Genomic DNA, 17,155 nt, shown 5'->3' on the forward strand with positions numbered 1-17,155 from the left:
GGTGAACCAGCGGGGCTCTGTTGTCAGAGAACAGAGGGAACGAGGAACGGTTAAGACACTCAGGATGCTGGTGAATTTCGTACAGCGTCGCGCGAAGTCCCTTTCTGCCTTTTTGCCAATCATACAACTTATCAGAAGCTTTCTATCAACCTCTGACGCGCATTTGACTGTACGCCGGATCTCGGCGCGGGCCTTCGCAATTAGAGGCTCTGTCTCGATTGTTTTGGAGTCTTGCAGAAGATGTTCTCTTTTTCTCCCTTTGGGCTTCTTTCCTCTTTCCCCTTCTCTCGAGGAACAGACTTCCACCTATCCGTATTTCTCCCTGTGTGCTTGTGGGGTAGGGATCTGATGAGTTTCTCTTGAACGACGTCGAGAGAAAACGCTAGATTCTTGCAGGGATCTCATGAGTACAGCGCCGGACTTGCCTGTCTCGTTTGCAGCATGTTGACGGCACCCTCACGTCTGTTCTCTTTCCAGTCTTCACCTTCGTTATTCTTCGCATTTCCTTCCTCCAAGCTGTCGTGTGGAACATTCTCTTCCTCATCGTCACCGTTGCCCGGTAAACAGGAGAAGAGGGTAGAAGACGAACAGAGCATCTCGCGCTCTTCCCTGCGACGTCTGTTTCACCCTAAGCGTGCAACGGTTCAGTGCGTTTCCCTGCGAATACAAAAGTCGCAGAGACACCAAGGTTCTCTGGAGACACGCACATCTGGACAGGGCATCTGTGGCGAGGATCGCGTTGCGAGGTCTGTTTGCCCCCAATCTGAGTTAGAGAATCTGGAAGCTACGGTCTGCATCTTGCTCGTAATTCATGTCGGTCGAACTCGACTGTTCAGCTCTCCTTTGTTTCGTCGCGTGTCTGTTCCCGGGCCGTTTTTTTTCCTCGGAACGCCGGTTATTGGACGGAAAAATTTTTTTTCGGGAATTGCGTGAGTTGGCATGTCGCTTCTTTGTTCCTCGAGTCTTTCGACTCTGTTTCCGACGCCGTTGCCTTTCTGTTTCCTTGCAGATTCATGCTCGATAAGAAGTACTTGCCCCCACTAAATTTCGTCCACTACATTCCACTGTTCATTGGCATAGACGTCTTTGTCGGTGAGTGGCTGGACTTTGGAAAGAAACATCCTGTCCACGGAATTCTTCTGTTTTTGTCTCCGCACACGGTTTCGGAAACATGGCATTTCTCCAAGGGAAAGCAGCAGATGGATGACATGTCATATCTAGGTTCTGCCCTGTCATTCATGAATGGAGACTGTAAACAGCCAACGTCTACATCAAGCACAAACATCTGTGCGCATGTGTATAGCTTCATCGATGTACATCCAGGTAAGCGACATAGCTCTTTGCCTATAGCTATGTGTACTTGTGTGTGCAAGTCAATAGGTGCGTATATATTTGTATATATATAGATATTTGCAAATATATATATTTATATACGAATATAAATAAATGTACAGATAGATAGATATATTAGTATACAGTGGACACAGTCTGTGGATGAGTTCGTGTCGATCAGGAGAGAGAGGCTGCAAAGTGGCATTTTTGTGTCTGCTTGCCTCTTTGTAAGAAATTCTTTTTGAGGTGTGATGCTAAACCGCATCCCTTTCTTCAGCCTTTGTCGGTTATCGCCTGGAGTACAACCAGCGCAAGTCGTTCTTGCTGGACTACTCAGTGGACGCGTCTCGCAGGAAGCAACGAGAAATTCTCAACACGATGCTTCCCTCCTTCGTCGTCGACCAGATGATTAACTCGGAACTCAACGAAGAAGGGTATGGACAAGTGTAGCATGCGTCGTACGATCTTGACGCTGTCGTCTCAAGAATGCTGGAGACGGTCAAGAAAGGTCAAGTGTATTCACAGGCGGCGCACTGTCTCTGTCATCCCGCTGCTTGAGTCGACTCCGATTATTGTGCCTAGATATACTTTTGATTTCTTCTGCACGAATCTCAGTCTTTTTACATATATATATATATATATATATATGCTATATATGCATATAAGCGTAGGTAGAGTTATCTACGGCTTGTATAGCTATGCACATGTTGGCCAGTCTGTGTTTATTGGCATGTATGTACAAGAGCGTTTGATGATGAGAGCAACGGGAGGTGACGCTTTTGTGTTGTTTGTGTTCCATTCAGGATTCCGACGTCCCTCAAGGCCGAAGACAGAGGAACTGTGTCAGTCATTTTCTGCGATGTCTACGAATTCCAGCATGTCGTCGCATCCATCGAACCGACGCGTCTCGTCGAGGTAACTCTTTTCAGATTCTCCGCGAGGAACGGACCTTTTCATCGTCACACATGCCCTTTGCTTATCTCTAGGGCAAACAGGGGAGACGATCTTTCCAGAAAAAGTGAAGTAAACGCTGCCGTTTTTTTTTCTCTGTCCTTTTCTTTCGCCGTAGCCGACGCCTTGTCTGTCTGTTCGGAACTCTGGAACGACGGTCGACGACTCTTTTTCTCTGCGTTTCGCTGGTTTCGAACCTTTCAGTTCGCTGTTTTTCACGCAAAACGCATGTTCTCTCTTGCGCGTTTGCCTCAGGTCTTGGATTCTCTTTTTCTCTGCTTCGACCGCAGTGCCGAACAGTTTGGTTGCACAAAAATCGAGACCGTCTTCGAAACCTACCTGGCAGGTAGGCCCCCTCGCTTTTTCACTTTTGTTGCTCCTCCGCAGTTCTCTTCCTCTCTGCTCTCGGTTACTCACGACCATTAAAGGGAGGCCTCTTCCTCACTCCAAAGCCTCTCTCACGTTATCGGCATTTTCCTGTGCGCCAGCGTTCGCAGGAATTCAACAGCAAATTGCATGTCTGCATACATTTCAATGAGACACTGATACATATATGTATAAATACATGTCTGCGTCTCCTACGTTGCTTTATTCTTTTGTTTTTTTAGCTCCTATTTGCCCTCTCTTCACGTTTCGCCTCATCTCTGGTCTCACGCGTAGACTTTCGTTGTGTAAGTGGAATTCGTTCTCCCATCTCTTTTTTCCGTCTTGCTTTATTATTGTCTTTGTCTCCTCTCAGCCGCCGGCCTCCAGCCTGGTCGCGAAGCATCACCGGCATCGTACCAGCAAGACGCATGCGACGCCCTCGAGTACGGCCCCTGCCTTCTTTCGTTTCTTTTGCCTTTCCTTGCACTCTTCGTTTGTTTTAGAGCTTTCTTTCCGCCGTTTCTTCTGTGCGTTTCGTCCCCATCGGCAACTCATTATCCAGAGAAAATTCCCTCGCATGTGCATGCACACAATTTCTTCCTCACGCTGTCTCCCCCCCCCTCCTCATGCGCATACACACATGGAAATTCCTGAGCATATCCCTTTGTAGAATACTTAAATTTAGGTGCTTTAGTACTTCAGTACGTTCACAAGCTTGTATCACATATATCTTAATATCAAAGTATATATATATATATATATATATGTATATATGCGTACATATTCATATGTATATACATGTATGCATATATATATATATATATATATATATATATATGTTTGTATGTGCGTACATGCACAGCTGTTTAGGTACACATTTATACATGTGTGTATACGTATGTCTGTGCAAACGTTGATTGTGCAATGTTTGCTTTGTTTCAGCATGGCACTGGCGATGCTGGAAGTCGCTGCACAGATTCGCTACGAAGTGAAAAGCAATCAGGGAGTTTTATCGGGGTCTGCTGTCGGCTCGAGCTCAGCCGTCGGCCCCGCGGTGTCTGCCTCCAATCTTGAGGCTTCGGGCAACCACATGGAGCCTCGGCTTTCTCTCCATGGTCACAACTCTGGTACGAAACAAAAAAGAATCACATTGATGTTTGAATTAAATGAACATACATGTATATATATAGATAGATATAGGTATAGATATGGATGCATGGATTTAACATGTATACTATGTGGGTGAGGAGTAGAAAGTATATCTGTGTTAAGAGGCAAGAGTAGTGATTAGGAAAACGACGAAGGTAAGTGAGGGGGTGGAGAGAGGCGGCAAGGGGAGGGAAGGGAGAAGGGCAGGAGACGTGATGAAGGAAGAGTGAGAAGAGATCATTTAGAAAAAGATATCCATGGCCAACTAGCGACATTCGGGGACCAGCATCCAAAGTCTCTTGTGCTTTCATGGCCATCGTGTTCGGGGGTACACCAGGTGTACTGACACTCAGCGTAGACTTGAAAAGCCATGCAGTGCTTGAAGGCTCTGTGATGCTAAGGAGTTGACGAAATGCTTCACACGGTAGTCGGTACTACAGGGAGTAGACGCGCCGCACGACCGTCCACGCAGTTCTGTAGAGGAGACACTTGGGGACCCAAACTGGGAACATGCTCATTGTCTGAAGGAGTCCCTTGGAAGGGTGTCGGCCGGGAGCCGGAGGCGGCCAGCCGTCTTCTTCACAAACATCTTCTCTGTAGGCCTCAGCTTGGTCGTTTTAGGAAGTCAGGTCGCAGGCTATGCACTCATCGAACCGAGTCTGTTGCCGCTGGCCGGTCTCTCTGAACGCGGCTGTCCCTGGAGACTTTAAGGAGGAGTGGTGAGGGAAACTGGGGGGCATGTTTCTAGTTCTTGATGCGTGCAAAGGAGTCTCCAGAGACGCCAGTTCGGGGAGCAGGAGTTCGTCAACGACATTTGCTTTTTTTTAGGTGTCGCCATGGGCAGTCGCATGAACAGCAGCCGGTTCCACCGACAGAAAACAGGCAGTGTCGTGCGCACTGTCCTCCAGTCTCGTCCGCAAAGAATTCGCGTAAAGATTGGAATTCACTCAGGTAGGTTTTCCGTACAGGTATTCGCGTCGTTTGCCAACTGTGGAAGAACTGCTTACGGTCGAATGCCTCAGGTACCGGCTCCTGTGTGTGTCTGGCGCTTTCTCCCCTCCGTTTCGTCTCCCTGTTCTACGAATAGTTTCTCCCCGGAGATCCTCTCCTCCCACTGTCGTTTGTCGAATCCATCGGAGGAGGTTCTTAAGCAGTCTCTCGCCTTCCGTATCCGCTTCCTCTGTTCTCCCTCTCGCAGTGGGCCGCTGCGCGTCTCTTCTCTGTCTTCGTATCGAACTTCTGCGCGAGCCACTCGGGTGCAAGCGTTGAAGTAACGTCGAATGATCTGTGGGTGACTTTCTGCTTGCATGCGTCCCTCCAGGTCGTGTCATCAGTGGAGTCGTCGGGGCCAAGAAGCCCCAATACGCGCTTTTCGGAGACACTGTCAACACAGGTATTTGAGGAACTCCTGATCTTCCAGAATTTTTCCTGTTCACGTTTTGCCAAGTCTGCGTCCATGTGTCTGGGTTCTTTTGCTTGTACTCAACTTATATATATATATATATATATATATGTTCTTGGATATCTGTGTGACTGTTTTTGTCTCCCCGTTTTCCCAGTTCTCCTGTTAGTGAATTCTGCAATTTCCAGCTGAGTCATTTTTGTCTAGAGATGCATTTCTGTACACAAACGTTCACGTATGTGTCGACGTATATACACTTGAATAGGCTTGAGACTCGGAACGCCCGTCCAGACTGTGTTCTTCAAGCGAGTGCTTGCTGCACTTTATATGTCTGTGTGGGCTCCTTTGTCCTCCTTACCTATATATATATATATATATTTGCGTATATATTTTCGTGAGAAAGAGTTCATACACATGGGTGTCACATACAAGCGTGCACGTATTTCGGTTCTGTGATTTTCATCGCTTTTTCTGGGCGCTCCGATTCGAGTGTGAACTTCCGCTTTGTTTTGTCCCCACAGCAAGTCGTATGAAGACCACCGGACAGCCGGGCTACATTCACATTTCTGAGGATTCCTACGAGCTTGTCAAGGGGGACGATACTCTGGAATATGAATCACGACACACAGAAGTCAAAGGCAAAGGTCTGATGAACACCTATCTTCTCGTCAGAGTCAAAGGTATGTTTAAAATGCGACGCACGAGAACATGTTCCCGACATATCTCTCTGTTACGCAAACTGCAACAATGTAGACCTATGTTCCTGCTTACCCCTATATGAATACAGGTCGATATGTTAGATTTACCTCAATTATAAATCCGTAGTTAGTATAACTATCTATCTATATCTGTATATATGCATATATGTGAAGAGACTTTTTCATGCATGAATATATGTACGTGGAGACCCGAGAATCTCTTTATCCTGCATGTGTATTATGTGTGTTTTTATTTTATGTGTAACATGCCTGTGGAGATGATCGATTCGGATGTATCGAGGCCGCACTGAAGGACGGCGGTGCTGCGCAGATCCGCTCCGCTCTCATTCATGCAGGGGATTAAAACGCGCAACTGAGAGTCTCAGACGCCTTCTTTGTGTGTCCATGATATCCCTCCATGTAGAAGAAGGACCCGCAGAGAAATCGATTTATGTAGTGCATATTCGTTTGTGTATATCTGTATTGTTTTTTGAATGTCTCTGGGTGCCGATTTGTGGTTTTGGGTTTCGTTGTGTGTCTTCTGTCATTTCTGTCACGAGTGTATCACTGGCGTCTGTTTGTGTCCTTGCAGGTTCGCCTTACCCTCACTTCGACGATCAAGAAGCAGACGAGGGAGACGTGATCTCGGAAACAGGAGGTAAGGGAGCACCTGCGTCGCCTGATTTTTATGGAGGTGTCTGGTGTCGTCTTTCCTAATGTGCGTTTCTGCTTCGAAGCTCTCTCGTTCTGCTTCGTCTTCTCTGTCTCGCGTACCCTTCCCGTTCGGACGCTTCTCTTCCATGCTCTCCGAGCTTTCTCCATGTTAGCGGTGCCCGGCCTCCCTCTGTGCACTGACCTGCAGGACGTGAAGTGAACGAATGTCCTTTTTCTCTTTTCAGGCCAAAACGGCGAGTCGCGGCGGTCGACCGCTTCCCTGCCCAGGCAGCTGGAGACTGCGGGTGCGTCGTCGGGTGTACATACGGGCGAGGCGATGGGCTGTTTCGCTTCTGTGGGGTCTCGAGGAGAGAGTCAGACAGCGGCAGATGCGGCGGCGGCCGAGGCGATCGAAGAGGATATCCAAGTGGAGATCGACGAGGAAGGCGTCGTGGAAGACACCGTCGAAAAGGCAGTGGAAGATGTGCGACGTCTCAGGAACGAAGGGTCGCACGCAGTCGCGAGCGACGACTTCCCAGTCTCTCAGGCCGGTGCAGCGCAGCCGCGACGCTGCTCCCGCTTCCTCTTCCAAAATGCGGAGGAGCATGGAGCTGCAGAGCCTCAACGAGGAGAGGGCGCGCGCTTGATTCTCTCCCCTGGACAGACAGAGGGAACGCGTCAAAGCGAGAAAGAGGGATCGGCTCTCGGCAGCAACATCGCTGCGAGTGCACGCGCAGATCGCAGGCCTGCCGGGCGGCGAGAGGATTCGAGAGGAGACAGCCGCTTCGACTACGAGTCCATGACAACACAGCAGCTTCTGCGAATCTACAGGAGACAACAGAAGGTCGCCAAGGTTCTCCAGTGGATCGACGAAGAACTGAGAGGGCAGCGCGATACAGCGCACAGACACGCAAGGACAGCGGACATCGTCGCGAAGCTCCTCGCTTCGTCGGGAGACGAGCAGGCAGCTGGAGAGAGTTCGGAAGCAGACCACGACGAAGTGCCTCTGGACGAGATCAAGGAGGAACTGCGGCGACAAGCTCGGGAGGCGAACGAGCAGGAACCCGCGAAGAGGTCCGGGGGAGACGCTCCACCCCACACACCTACACGCAAGGCCCTTCTCAAGGCCTTTCGCAGCGAAATCGTGCATGGATGCGCGGCTCCCACGGAAGAAGAGAAGACTGCAAAGGAAGGCAGAGAATCTGAAGTGGCTCTCGCCTCTCCAGAAACCGAGTCTCGAGACGCAAATGGCCAGCGAGTTTCCGAAAGGGATGCGTCAGATGCCCGTAAGCAAGGGCTGAGGGGAGGAGAAGAAAGGCAGCTGGAGAGGACGCAACAGAACGAGAGGTCTGCTCCACACAGTGCGCAGACGAGAGAGGACCGAGCGCTGGAAGTGGAAGGGATAGACAGAGGTAGAGAACACAAGAGATAGGAAGAGAACGGCAGAGCCTGTGCAACAGAAGGGACAAGCACGGGAGAGAGGACGCCAGAGAACGAGTTCAAAAGCGTATGGAAAACAAGAGAGCAGCGAATTAGGTCTGGAGAAGGATAGGGAGAGAACGGAGTAGAGACAGTGGGAAAACGAAAAAGTGAGCTAATTCTGCCTGTCCGTTCTTGATTTTTGTTTTTAGGAGAGGGCGGCGCGTCTCCGCAACCGGACCACGCGGCGCCTCCGTCAGGGCTACCGCAGGGATTGAAAGGACAAGAGACAGAGAAGCAGCAAGGCTGGAAACTGTTTCGTTCTGCGAGTCTGGTGCGCGCCGCCGGCCAGTCGTTTGCTTCTCTCTTCAGGTGAGTCTCAAGAGTCCACATGTTCTCTCTTTTCGTCGAAACAGGTATCTTTTTTTGTCTGTCTGCCATACCTTTTGAATCGGCAAAAACGCCCACACGATCAAGCCTCCTCTGTACTTGGAGTTTTCCAGTGGACGCGTTACAAGGTGTTCTCACTACGGACATGTTAAGCGACTGGTCAGTTGTTTCGTCCAATTGACTGTGAAACGTCCACAGCGGCAAATCGCGTTTGTTTTCCGTAGAGTCTTGACGGTTCTCTATGTGCTCTGAGATTGAAATATCTGAAGCTCCAACAGGCTGTCCAAACGAGTCACTGGAGACGTCGGCAACTGGAGGCCTTCACGTCACAGAAAACGTTGTACATATCTCCAGAGAAGCTTCGACGCAGACACACATCTTCGTTTCACTACACGAAGCCCTCGCTTTTGTGTGTCTTTGGGCTATCCTCCACCGCGTTCGTCATTCTGGACGAAACCCCCGGTATACACGTATCTTTCCGTGTACGTATATATATATATATATATGTGTATATATGTGGATGTTTGTGTGATTCTGGATACCTGTGAGGGACTTGAGAAGTCAGCTGTTTCCGGGAGCAAGCTGAACTGTCTTTTTCTTGCAGGCGGCGCAAACCGGCCGCTCCTTCTGAAGCTGCGAGCCCCTCAAGTGCGGACACACCCATGGATAGCCGCGTCTCGCCGACGTCGGTCGATGACGAAGACCTGGGTATGTCGACGGGAAAGCCTGTCTCCTTTTGCAGTCGGCTAGCCTCCTCGCGTCAAAGAGCAGGTTTCTGCCTAAAGTGTTCTCTGTGGAGCGTTTCGAGTGACGTTCATTAAAGATTCCATTCAGATCGCTCGGGTCCCGACCGGTAGCTGGGCGTCTTGCAGTGTCTCTCTCAGTCTGCATTTCTATCTCTTTGTAGATCTGCTTCGCTGTATCAGTGCATATGTTTCGATTAGTATTGATGCACGACTGGACAGACATGGAGGCATCCCTCCACGTAGCTGCGAATCCGTTTCTCCACAGATGTCAACATGCAAGCATTTAAACATCTATGTATCTATGTTTGTGTGTGTGTGTGTGTCAAGCGGTGTGCGATGCATGCGTTTCGGAACACAAACACTTGCGTGGAGGTGAAGCGAGTTGTTTTTTTTATAGAGCAAAACAGAGTGACGCGAATCGGCGTATCGAGTGAGTGGCTGCTTCTCAAATTCAAAGACAAGAATCTCGAGGCGCGCTATCGAACGCACTTTTACAACAACAAGTCCAACATTAACACAATTGAACAAGCCCTCATCATCTTTCTTGTAAGTTTACAAACCTTTTCTCGAGTGGCTCTTCTCTCCTGTTCTCCTTTTTCTTTTGTTTCCGGTTCCTCATTTCGCTGTCTCTCTTCTCTTCTTCTCTGCCTTCGCTGCTTCTGCCCCCTCTCTGCTTTCCTTCTTTTCGCTGTCCATCATGTTCATACTCGTTTTTGTTTTTCCTCTGTCTCATCTCCTGTGTGTTCGTCTCTCTCCTCTCTTCTTCCTCTCTTGCTCCTTCTTTCTCCCCTCATCTCCCTCCGCGCTCCGCGTTCTTGGTGGTTTTCTGCCCTCGCCTCTGGATACCTCTGCCGTGCTTCCCGTCGGTGCCATTTTAAAAGAAAGTCTTTCTCACTTTGAAGCTGCCGGGGTGTCATCTTTTTCTCTCTTTGCAGGTGACCTTTTGCGTTCAAACGCTGACACGGCTGGCGCTGCCGCGCTTCTACGTTGTTTGCTCTCATCACACGATCAACCTCCACGTCTGCACAGGCCTTTACTGGGCGGTTCGCGCGACGTACACCTTAGCCGCGTTCGTCCTCTGGATGTTGTTCCACTACCGAAACCGAAAGGAGGTGAGCACCGATCGCTTCTCGATTCCGCGACGCCTGTACGCCTTCTAGAGAGAGCTGCAACTGTTTGCGGTTAAACGACGCGGCCAGCAGGTCGTCACCATATGCACGGAAAGGAACACAGCTAAAAACCTGAACAGCCGAAGATCATGAAGACAGGAAAGGCCTTTAGATTTATATCACATTCTTATATACGTGTATATAGGTACTTTCCTATTAATGTTTAAAGCTGCTTTTATGTGTATATCTATCGAAGCACTCCTACCTTTATTTATATTTTTATATTTTTATATGCATATATAAACATATACCTATACATATGGATTTCTGGAGCTGGGAGTCACTCGACTTGTTGACAAAGCGAGCGTTAAAACCGTCGTGTCGATCACTGGAGTGGGGATATGTGAGCGTGGATTTACGAGTACATTTACTGTATTTCTACCTCTCCCCTGTTCAGTCTCTCTCTGTGTCTGTGTTTGCCCATGCGTTTTTTGTATGGTACACGAAGAGCTTCGTCACTGCCGCCGTCACGGGCCTTGATATGCCTTCTGCCTTCTTTTCTTTCTGCGTGCAGGTGGCGACATGTTTGGAGCTTCGCTGGATGGTTTTCCTTCTGAATTTGCTGTTTATTTCTGCGTCGTGTGTCTTCGCACTCTCGAACTCCTGGGGTGTCTGCGGACAGCAGCAGGAAGACCATGGGGCATCCGAGACCGCCGTGGAGAACACCCTGGTCGCTCTCTCGCATCTTGCGAAAGACGGCAGCTTCCCGGCCGACGACGCAGAAGTGAACAGCGTCGCCGGCTCGCCTCTCGCTCAGGCCATGCACTCTCCCTTCACCACGGCAGGCGTCTCACGAGCCTCCCGAATGCTGAGGAGTGGAGGCGTCAGTGTCTCCGGAGGAACGGATTGCACGGGTGTCGGCACCTCGGGTGAAGAGGGATCCGACCTCGTGACTGCCAACGGGAGGGCCTACACCTACTGGCTTCTCAGCGACACGATTGAGCTCTTCTTCTACATCGTCATTCTCCACCACAACACCGGTAGGACCGACGAACAGCGGGCGGCCGACAGATGGGGAAAAGCGCGAGGCCAAATGCGGTGGGTGGAGAATGCGGGGAGAGACACAGAAGCAGAAAGCAGGACGCAGATATCGAGGGGGGAGACCACGGAGAGGAGAGAAGCAAAGGAAGAGAGGAATCAACGGGGCAGGGAGTGATGCAGACGCAATTGAGGAAGAGACAAAGAGTGAAGCTCCAGGCCGTGAGACGCAGGAAGGAAGGTGTGCCGAAAAAGAAAGAAAGGAAAGGAACGAGGTCGCGAGAGAGAAAGGAGAAGCCACAACATAGGCACGAGAAAAGAAAGAGGTATTTTCGAGGACTTTTGCGGCGCATCTAAGCTGCATGGAGGCGAGTCAAGGAAACGAGCGTTCCCAATTCATGCAGCTGGAGTGTCAACTGTGTTTGCGTCGACCTCCGCATTGGTTCAAAGACTTCCTTGGGTCCTGCGAACTGTAAGCCCGTACCTGACATGCAAAACACAACGCAGTCTGGCGATGCGCATGCGCGACTTCTTCTCTTCAGGTCTCTTGTTCCAAAACTGCATCCTCGTCGATGTCCTGCTGATGACGATGAGCTTAACGTTCATCATCACCACAGCCAGGGAAACCGCGTCGACAGTCAGGTGAGAGAATTCGCGTGTAACACTCGTCGAAGGGTGTCTCCTTTCAGCTGCGGAGACGTCTTGTTTCGTCTGATTCTGTACATGTGGATAGACACCCATACATGTTTTGAGTGTGTATTTAATCGTAAATATATCTGTATCTACATTCATGGTTGATGAAAGTCAGCTGCCATGGCTATCACGATTCTGTCCAAACCTATAAGCGCGTTCCCAAGGATGGGGTGTTCTTGCGTACAATACTACATATATATATATATATATATATGTATATATATATATATGTATATATATATATATATATATATAAATTGTGTTTCTATGTGTTATCAAGGATGTGTAGACCCGTTTCAGTTTTACGTGAGCGTTGTTGTTTGAAAGGAGTCTGATTGCTCTGTGTCTCCAACATCTTTCTTGACTCTCAGCACGATTGCCACCTTCCCCTGCTACGTCTTCTTCAACTTGGTGAGCCTTTCTCTTTCAAAAAAACATCCTTTGTGAAAAACGGTACTCCCCAGCCTTCAACCAGAGAGTTCACAGCGGCTTTCGCTTTTCCCGTTCTCAACGTATATGTACTTATATATATATATATATTTATATATATATATATATATATATATATATATATATGTCAATATAAGCAAGTGCATACATAGATTGATATATATATATATATATATATATATATGAATATGAAGGTAAACATGTATGCTTTTGTTTGTATGTATTATGCGCATTTGTTTGCATGTTTTGGTTTTTTACATTTGCTTTTCCTTTTTTCAGGTCAGTGCATACTGCAAAGAGTACATCGATCGTCTGACTTTCTACGTGAACGAGCATGCCAAGACGACAGAAAGCCGTGCGACGCAGCTTCTCAACGATATGCTTCCGAAGCAGGTACACCCGAAAAACGTACACCTTTTCCTCGTTTCTTCCTTTCTTGAAGCTTGCTAAAAGGCCGAGGTCTCGAGGCACACGCGTTTCACAGCTGGAGGCCTTCAGGTCGGCGTACACATGTGCTCGGTCAGGCGTACATGTGTACATTTAAGCAATCATATATATATATATATACCTATGTGGGTAAACATATATATATATATATATATATTGTATACAGATTTACATATATATATGTATCTGTATGTTTGTATATATTGGATTGCATTCTCTGCATGTGTATGAGGGTGCATTTTTCTTTTTTTTTGTTTTTTCAGGTTCTGGAGGAGTTTCAGCAGGACAAGCTGAAGCTCGCGTATCTCCACGAGAACGTGACTTTCCTTTTCGCAGATATTTGTGGGTTTACAAGTTGGGCAAAGGGTGTGGACGCTTGCGAGGTGAGGACACGGTTTGGAGAGAAAAGAAACTTTGCCTCAGAATCGTGCTTTTCCCCCTTTTGCCCGAGACGCCCTGAACCCATTTGTCGAGTTTTCTGAAATTCTGTGCATTCTTGCAAACTGCGTCTGCGCGCGCTCTTCAGGTCGTAACAATGCTGCAGAAACTCTTTGCGAAGTTCGACAAAGACAGTACCAAGTTCGGCCTGTACAAACTCTGCACCATCGGAGACGCTTACGTCGCTGTCTCCGAACCGGTCACCGCAGAGAATGCTGTAAGGGACTGTCTATCCACCGTTCCAGAAAACGAACTGGTGGAGCGATACAGATATGGAATTGCTTGTGTGCAAGTATGCATGCATATATAAATATATATATATAGATAGATAGATAGATAGATAGATAGATATAAATATATAAATATATAGATCGCTAGATAGGCAGAGAGATCGATAGACAGGCGCGTGTATGCAGTTGGCCATTTGCAGAGAGGGAGAATTACCTGCAGGAAAAGCGGCGTTTTTCCGGTCACACTACAGTGAAAGTTCGGGTGCAGAGAAATCCAGAAATAAACGTGTCTGGATCTGCATGCTCACGAAGGTCTTCGGTGAATGCCACCCTGCACATGGATTTCCAGTACGAGTATATATTATTGTACATGTAGATACATATATTTATATTTATTTGTGCATCCCTGTACAGATGTATACGGATAGGATGTGACGTTCATAGAGACGTGATTGTGTCACATGCGTAGCAAGATGGACGAGTATCTCGAAGACGAGATGGCCCAGAGATTGCTAAAGACATGCCTCGAGAACTGTGTGTGTTGAAGGCGTTTGTGTCTGTCGACTTCTGTTCTTCCGCTCCAAGGCGTTTTCTTCTGGGTATGACGCTGGTCATTGTTTTGACTTTTTTTGATTTTTCTTCTGTTTCGTTTTTCTGCAGCAAGACACAGACCCCCGAGAGGGCATGTGGCTTGTCTACGAGATGGCTAAGGCGATGATCGGAAACATCACCGAAGTTCGAGAGCGTTTGTGCATTCCCAATCTGAACATGCGCATAGGTACAGTTCTGTCGACTATTCCACTTGCTGCTGCAACCTCGTCTTTCTTTCAAACCCCAGACATACATAGAGACATACATAGACACATGCATATATACATATATATATATATATATATATATCGACACATAGATAGAAGCATAGATGCATAGGTAGATGCATAGAAAGATACACAAAAGCTGACATCTGCATACGGCCGTACCTAATTGAATTAATATATACACGTATACATATATATGTACATATATATATATATATATAAACGAATGCGTGTTTCCATTTTGTCGTGTAATCGACGTGGAGACATATTTGCAGGTGTCTGTAGTGCATAACATGTGCATGTAGATGGAACCCTCGAGGTCGCGACCTGGGGAAAAACTCGCGTTTCAGAAGTGGACCACAGTGATGTCTTTCATGACTTTGCAGGTCTGCACTACGGAAGCTGCGTAGGAGGCGTTATCGGGAGTGGACGCCTTCGTTACGATTTGTGGGGAATGGATGTCTTGACGGGGAACATGATGGAGAGCAACGGAGTTCCTGGAAAAATCAATGTCTCGGAAATCCTGAAAAACGAAATGGAAAAAGGCTTTCCAGGGTAAGTCCAGCTATACGTATGAACAGAGCTTCGGCACAAATCGAGACACAGACGCGCGACGAAGCAGACGCCACCTGCCTGTCTGCATGCTAAAACGCGCATGGAAGTCTGTCTATAACTTTATGTGTGTATACATATATATGCATATATGGATGTTTGTGCATGAGCCGATCTACTTGTTTCCACATTCTTTGTTTCTCATGTCTGAGGGCGACGTGGGTTCGCCGCTTGAGATGGGGTGAGAGCTTGCAACTGGATTTTCTTGTGACTCTCCAGTTTCCGCATATCCAGTCCAGCGCTCTGTCTTCTGTATGCGTGGACCACCGAAGAAGCGTCTCTCTTACCGACTGCTTCATAAATGACGTCGGCGAGCTTCTCTTCCAGTTGTCGTTCAGAAGGGAATGCAGAGTTTGACCAGGGACAGAAAGAACGAAGTTGAAAGGAAACGAACTTTTGATAGTTTTGTCCGCTTCCCGGTTTTGACGCACTGCAGAGAATTCGTTTTCAAGTTCAACAAGACAGTAGCGGTCTTGCAAAGCACCGTCGACTCGTACCTCATTCGCCCTGCGTAAGTTGCGCGTTGTCGTTTTGAAAAAAGACAGGAACTGTGCTTCACAATCGCACGTCCTCTCCGATAAACTGTGCTATTTCTCCGGTCTTGGCACCGGAGTCTCTCGAGCGTCCAAGGTTTCTGTCTCCCTCAGTCTTTACCTCACTTTTTCTTTCTTCCTTCCCTTCTCTCTTTCGTTCTCTTTCCTCTCTCTTTCTCCTTCGTCTTCTCTCCTTCGCTTGCCTCTCGTTGGCGTCTCTCTGTTTCTGGGTGTCTCCATCGTGTTCGCTTCCAGCTCAGGTTCAAGCAGGCCTTTGCGGCGTAGCGGGTGACGCGCATGCACCTGTCTCGGTGTCTCCCCCCCTCGTGTGTCAACTGGCTCTTGTTTCTTTGTTCGGCCAGTGCGAACACTGCAGTCGGCCTCTTCGCTGTGGTTCTCGGATTCGTCAAGGCGACGCTTTTCTGCTCTTCTCTTCAGGAAGGATTTCGACGAAGACGAAGAACTTGCGGCAGCGGCGGCGACGATGGCTGTTGCAGGTCCCTCTGCCTCTCTTCAGCAGGGCGGCGGTGCGATCCCTCAAGTGCAGGCGGTTGCCTCTGGTCTCCGCAGAGATGCTACATCGTAAGCTCCGCCCCTTTTCGGAATCCAGCAGGCGAAGTCAGCCGTCGCTTCTTCCGACTTTGCCTCGTGTCTCCTTCGCAGCCTCCTCTGTGTCTTTTTCCCCTCCGTGCGTCTCCCGACCACCGTTTCTTCTGTTCTCCTTTCCGTGCTCTCCGTACGCTTGCTGATCGTTCCTGGTGCATCGCTCTGTCCAATCAAGAATCAGTGTGTACGCTTGTCCACATCTCTCCGTCTGGGAACTTCCGAAGAGAGACGAAAATGCTCATCGCCATCTGGACTCCGCATGCATCTGACGCGTATTCTACGGACACCCTCACACACATCTATACTTGTTCACATGTATACCCATATATGTAACCCATATATGTATGCACATCTGCTCCCAGGTGTTTGTCTCTCTCTCTCTCTGTGTAAGTTTCTCTGCATGCAATCTGTGTATGTATGTGCACGTGAATACGCATGAATACATATATACATATACATATATACATATACATATATACCTATATATATATATATATGCATACGTGGGTGTACTCGTCCATTTGATTTTCAACTTTGCGTGGCACCATTTCGTCGTTTTGGGGAGTGTACGGAGACGCTGAATTTGCATGAGTGTGGCGGAGTCGCGCTGTGAGTTTTTGCTCTTTTCCTCGCCCTGTGTGTTCTTCTTTTGCGCAGCATTCGAGGAAATTACCGCAGGAGATTCACCATTCTTGGCAGTGCGCCGCGCGTTCTGGGACGCCGACAGTCTCTCAGGGGTCACCAGTTCAGTGCACTCGCTCTCGTGTCACACGTAAGTTCAGATGCATGTGCACCGAATTCAGAAAAGGCGCTCCGGAGGCAAATTGAGACAAACATGCAACAAAACCTACCGAGTCTGCTTTTCTCCTGTGTCGGCAGCGACTTCCCGCTACACAGACGTCGTCACAGATCCGTTTCAGGAGCTCTCTACTTGGATACTGAACATATATTTTTATACATATATCGATTCCTATTTGGATTTGGATGTCTGTATGTTCTCAAACGTACAGACAAGTTGATCACTCTTGTTCGATAAATCGGTATATGTGTGGGTGTGCGTATATGGATGTTTGT

General features: G+C 48.3%; 1 protein-coding gene across 1 annotated transcript in view; it reads left to right on the forward strand.

Annotated features, from left to right (window-relative positions):
* Positions 1 to 17,155, forward strand: part of TGME49_254370 (guanylyl cyclase) — a 39,085-nt gene that overhangs the window by 20,322 nt on the left and 1,608 nt on the right. The window contains exons 26-52 of the mRNA XM_018781054.1: positions 441 to 559; positions 1,010 to 1,092; positions 1,610 to 1,766; positions 2,136 to 2,247; positions 2,539 to 2,629; positions 3,023 to 3,092; positions 3,592 to 3,776; positions 4,627 to 4,749; positions 5,120 to 5,191; positions 5,722 to 5,880; positions 6,491 to 6,556; positions 6,798 to 7,838; positions 8,184 to 8,343; positions 8,966 to 9,069; positions 9,505 to 9,653; positions 10,043 to 10,219; positions 10,791 to 11,256; positions 11,797 to 11,896; positions 12,319 to 12,358; positions 12,677 to 12,790; positions 13,108 to 13,227; positions 13,371 to 13,499; positions 14,173 to 14,290; positions 14,717 to 14,885; positions 15,379 to 15,453; positions 15,914 to 16,057; positions 16,739 to 16,853. Of these exons, the coding sequence (XP_018638137.1) occupies positions 441 to 559; positions 1,010 to 1,092; positions 1,610 to 1,766; positions 2,136 to 2,247; positions 2,539 to 2,629; positions 3,023 to 3,092; positions 3,592 to 3,776; positions 4,627 to 4,749; positions 5,120 to 5,191; positions 5,722 to 5,880; positions 6,491 to 6,556; positions 6,798 to 7,838; positions 8,184 to 8,343; positions 8,966 to 9,069; positions 9,505 to 9,653; positions 10,043 to 10,219; positions 10,791 to 11,256; positions 11,797 to 11,896; positions 12,319 to 12,358; positions 12,677 to 12,790; positions 13,108 to 13,227; positions 13,371 to 13,499; positions 14,173 to 14,290; positions 14,717 to 14,885; positions 15,379 to 15,453; positions 15,914 to 16,057; positions 16,739 to 16,853 (4,458 nt within the window). The remainder of the gene's footprint in view (positions 1 to 440; positions 560 to 1,009; positions 1,093 to 1,609; positions 1,767 to 2,135; positions 2,248 to 2,538; positions 2,630 to 3,022; positions 3,093 to 3,591; positions 3,777 to 4,626; positions 4,750 to 5,119; positions 5,192 to 5,721; positions 5,881 to 6,490; positions 6,557 to 6,797; positions 7,839 to 8,183; positions 8,344 to 8,965; positions 9,070 to 9,504; positions 9,654 to 10,042; positions 10,220 to 10,790; positions 11,257 to 11,796; positions 11,897 to 12,318; positions 12,359 to 12,676; positions 12,791 to 13,107; positions 13,228 to 13,370; positions 13,500 to 14,172; positions 14,291 to 14,716; positions 14,886 to 15,378; positions 15,454 to 15,913; positions 16,058 to 16,738; positions 16,854 to 17,155) is intronic.

Source organism: Toxoplasma gondii, chromosome III (assembly GCF_000006565.2).
Source record: "Toxoplasma gondii ME49 chromosome III, whole genome shotgun sequence".
Lineage (NCBI taxonomy): Eukaryota > Apicomplexa > Conoidasida > Eucoccidiorida > Sarcocystidae > Toxoplasma > Toxoplasma gondii.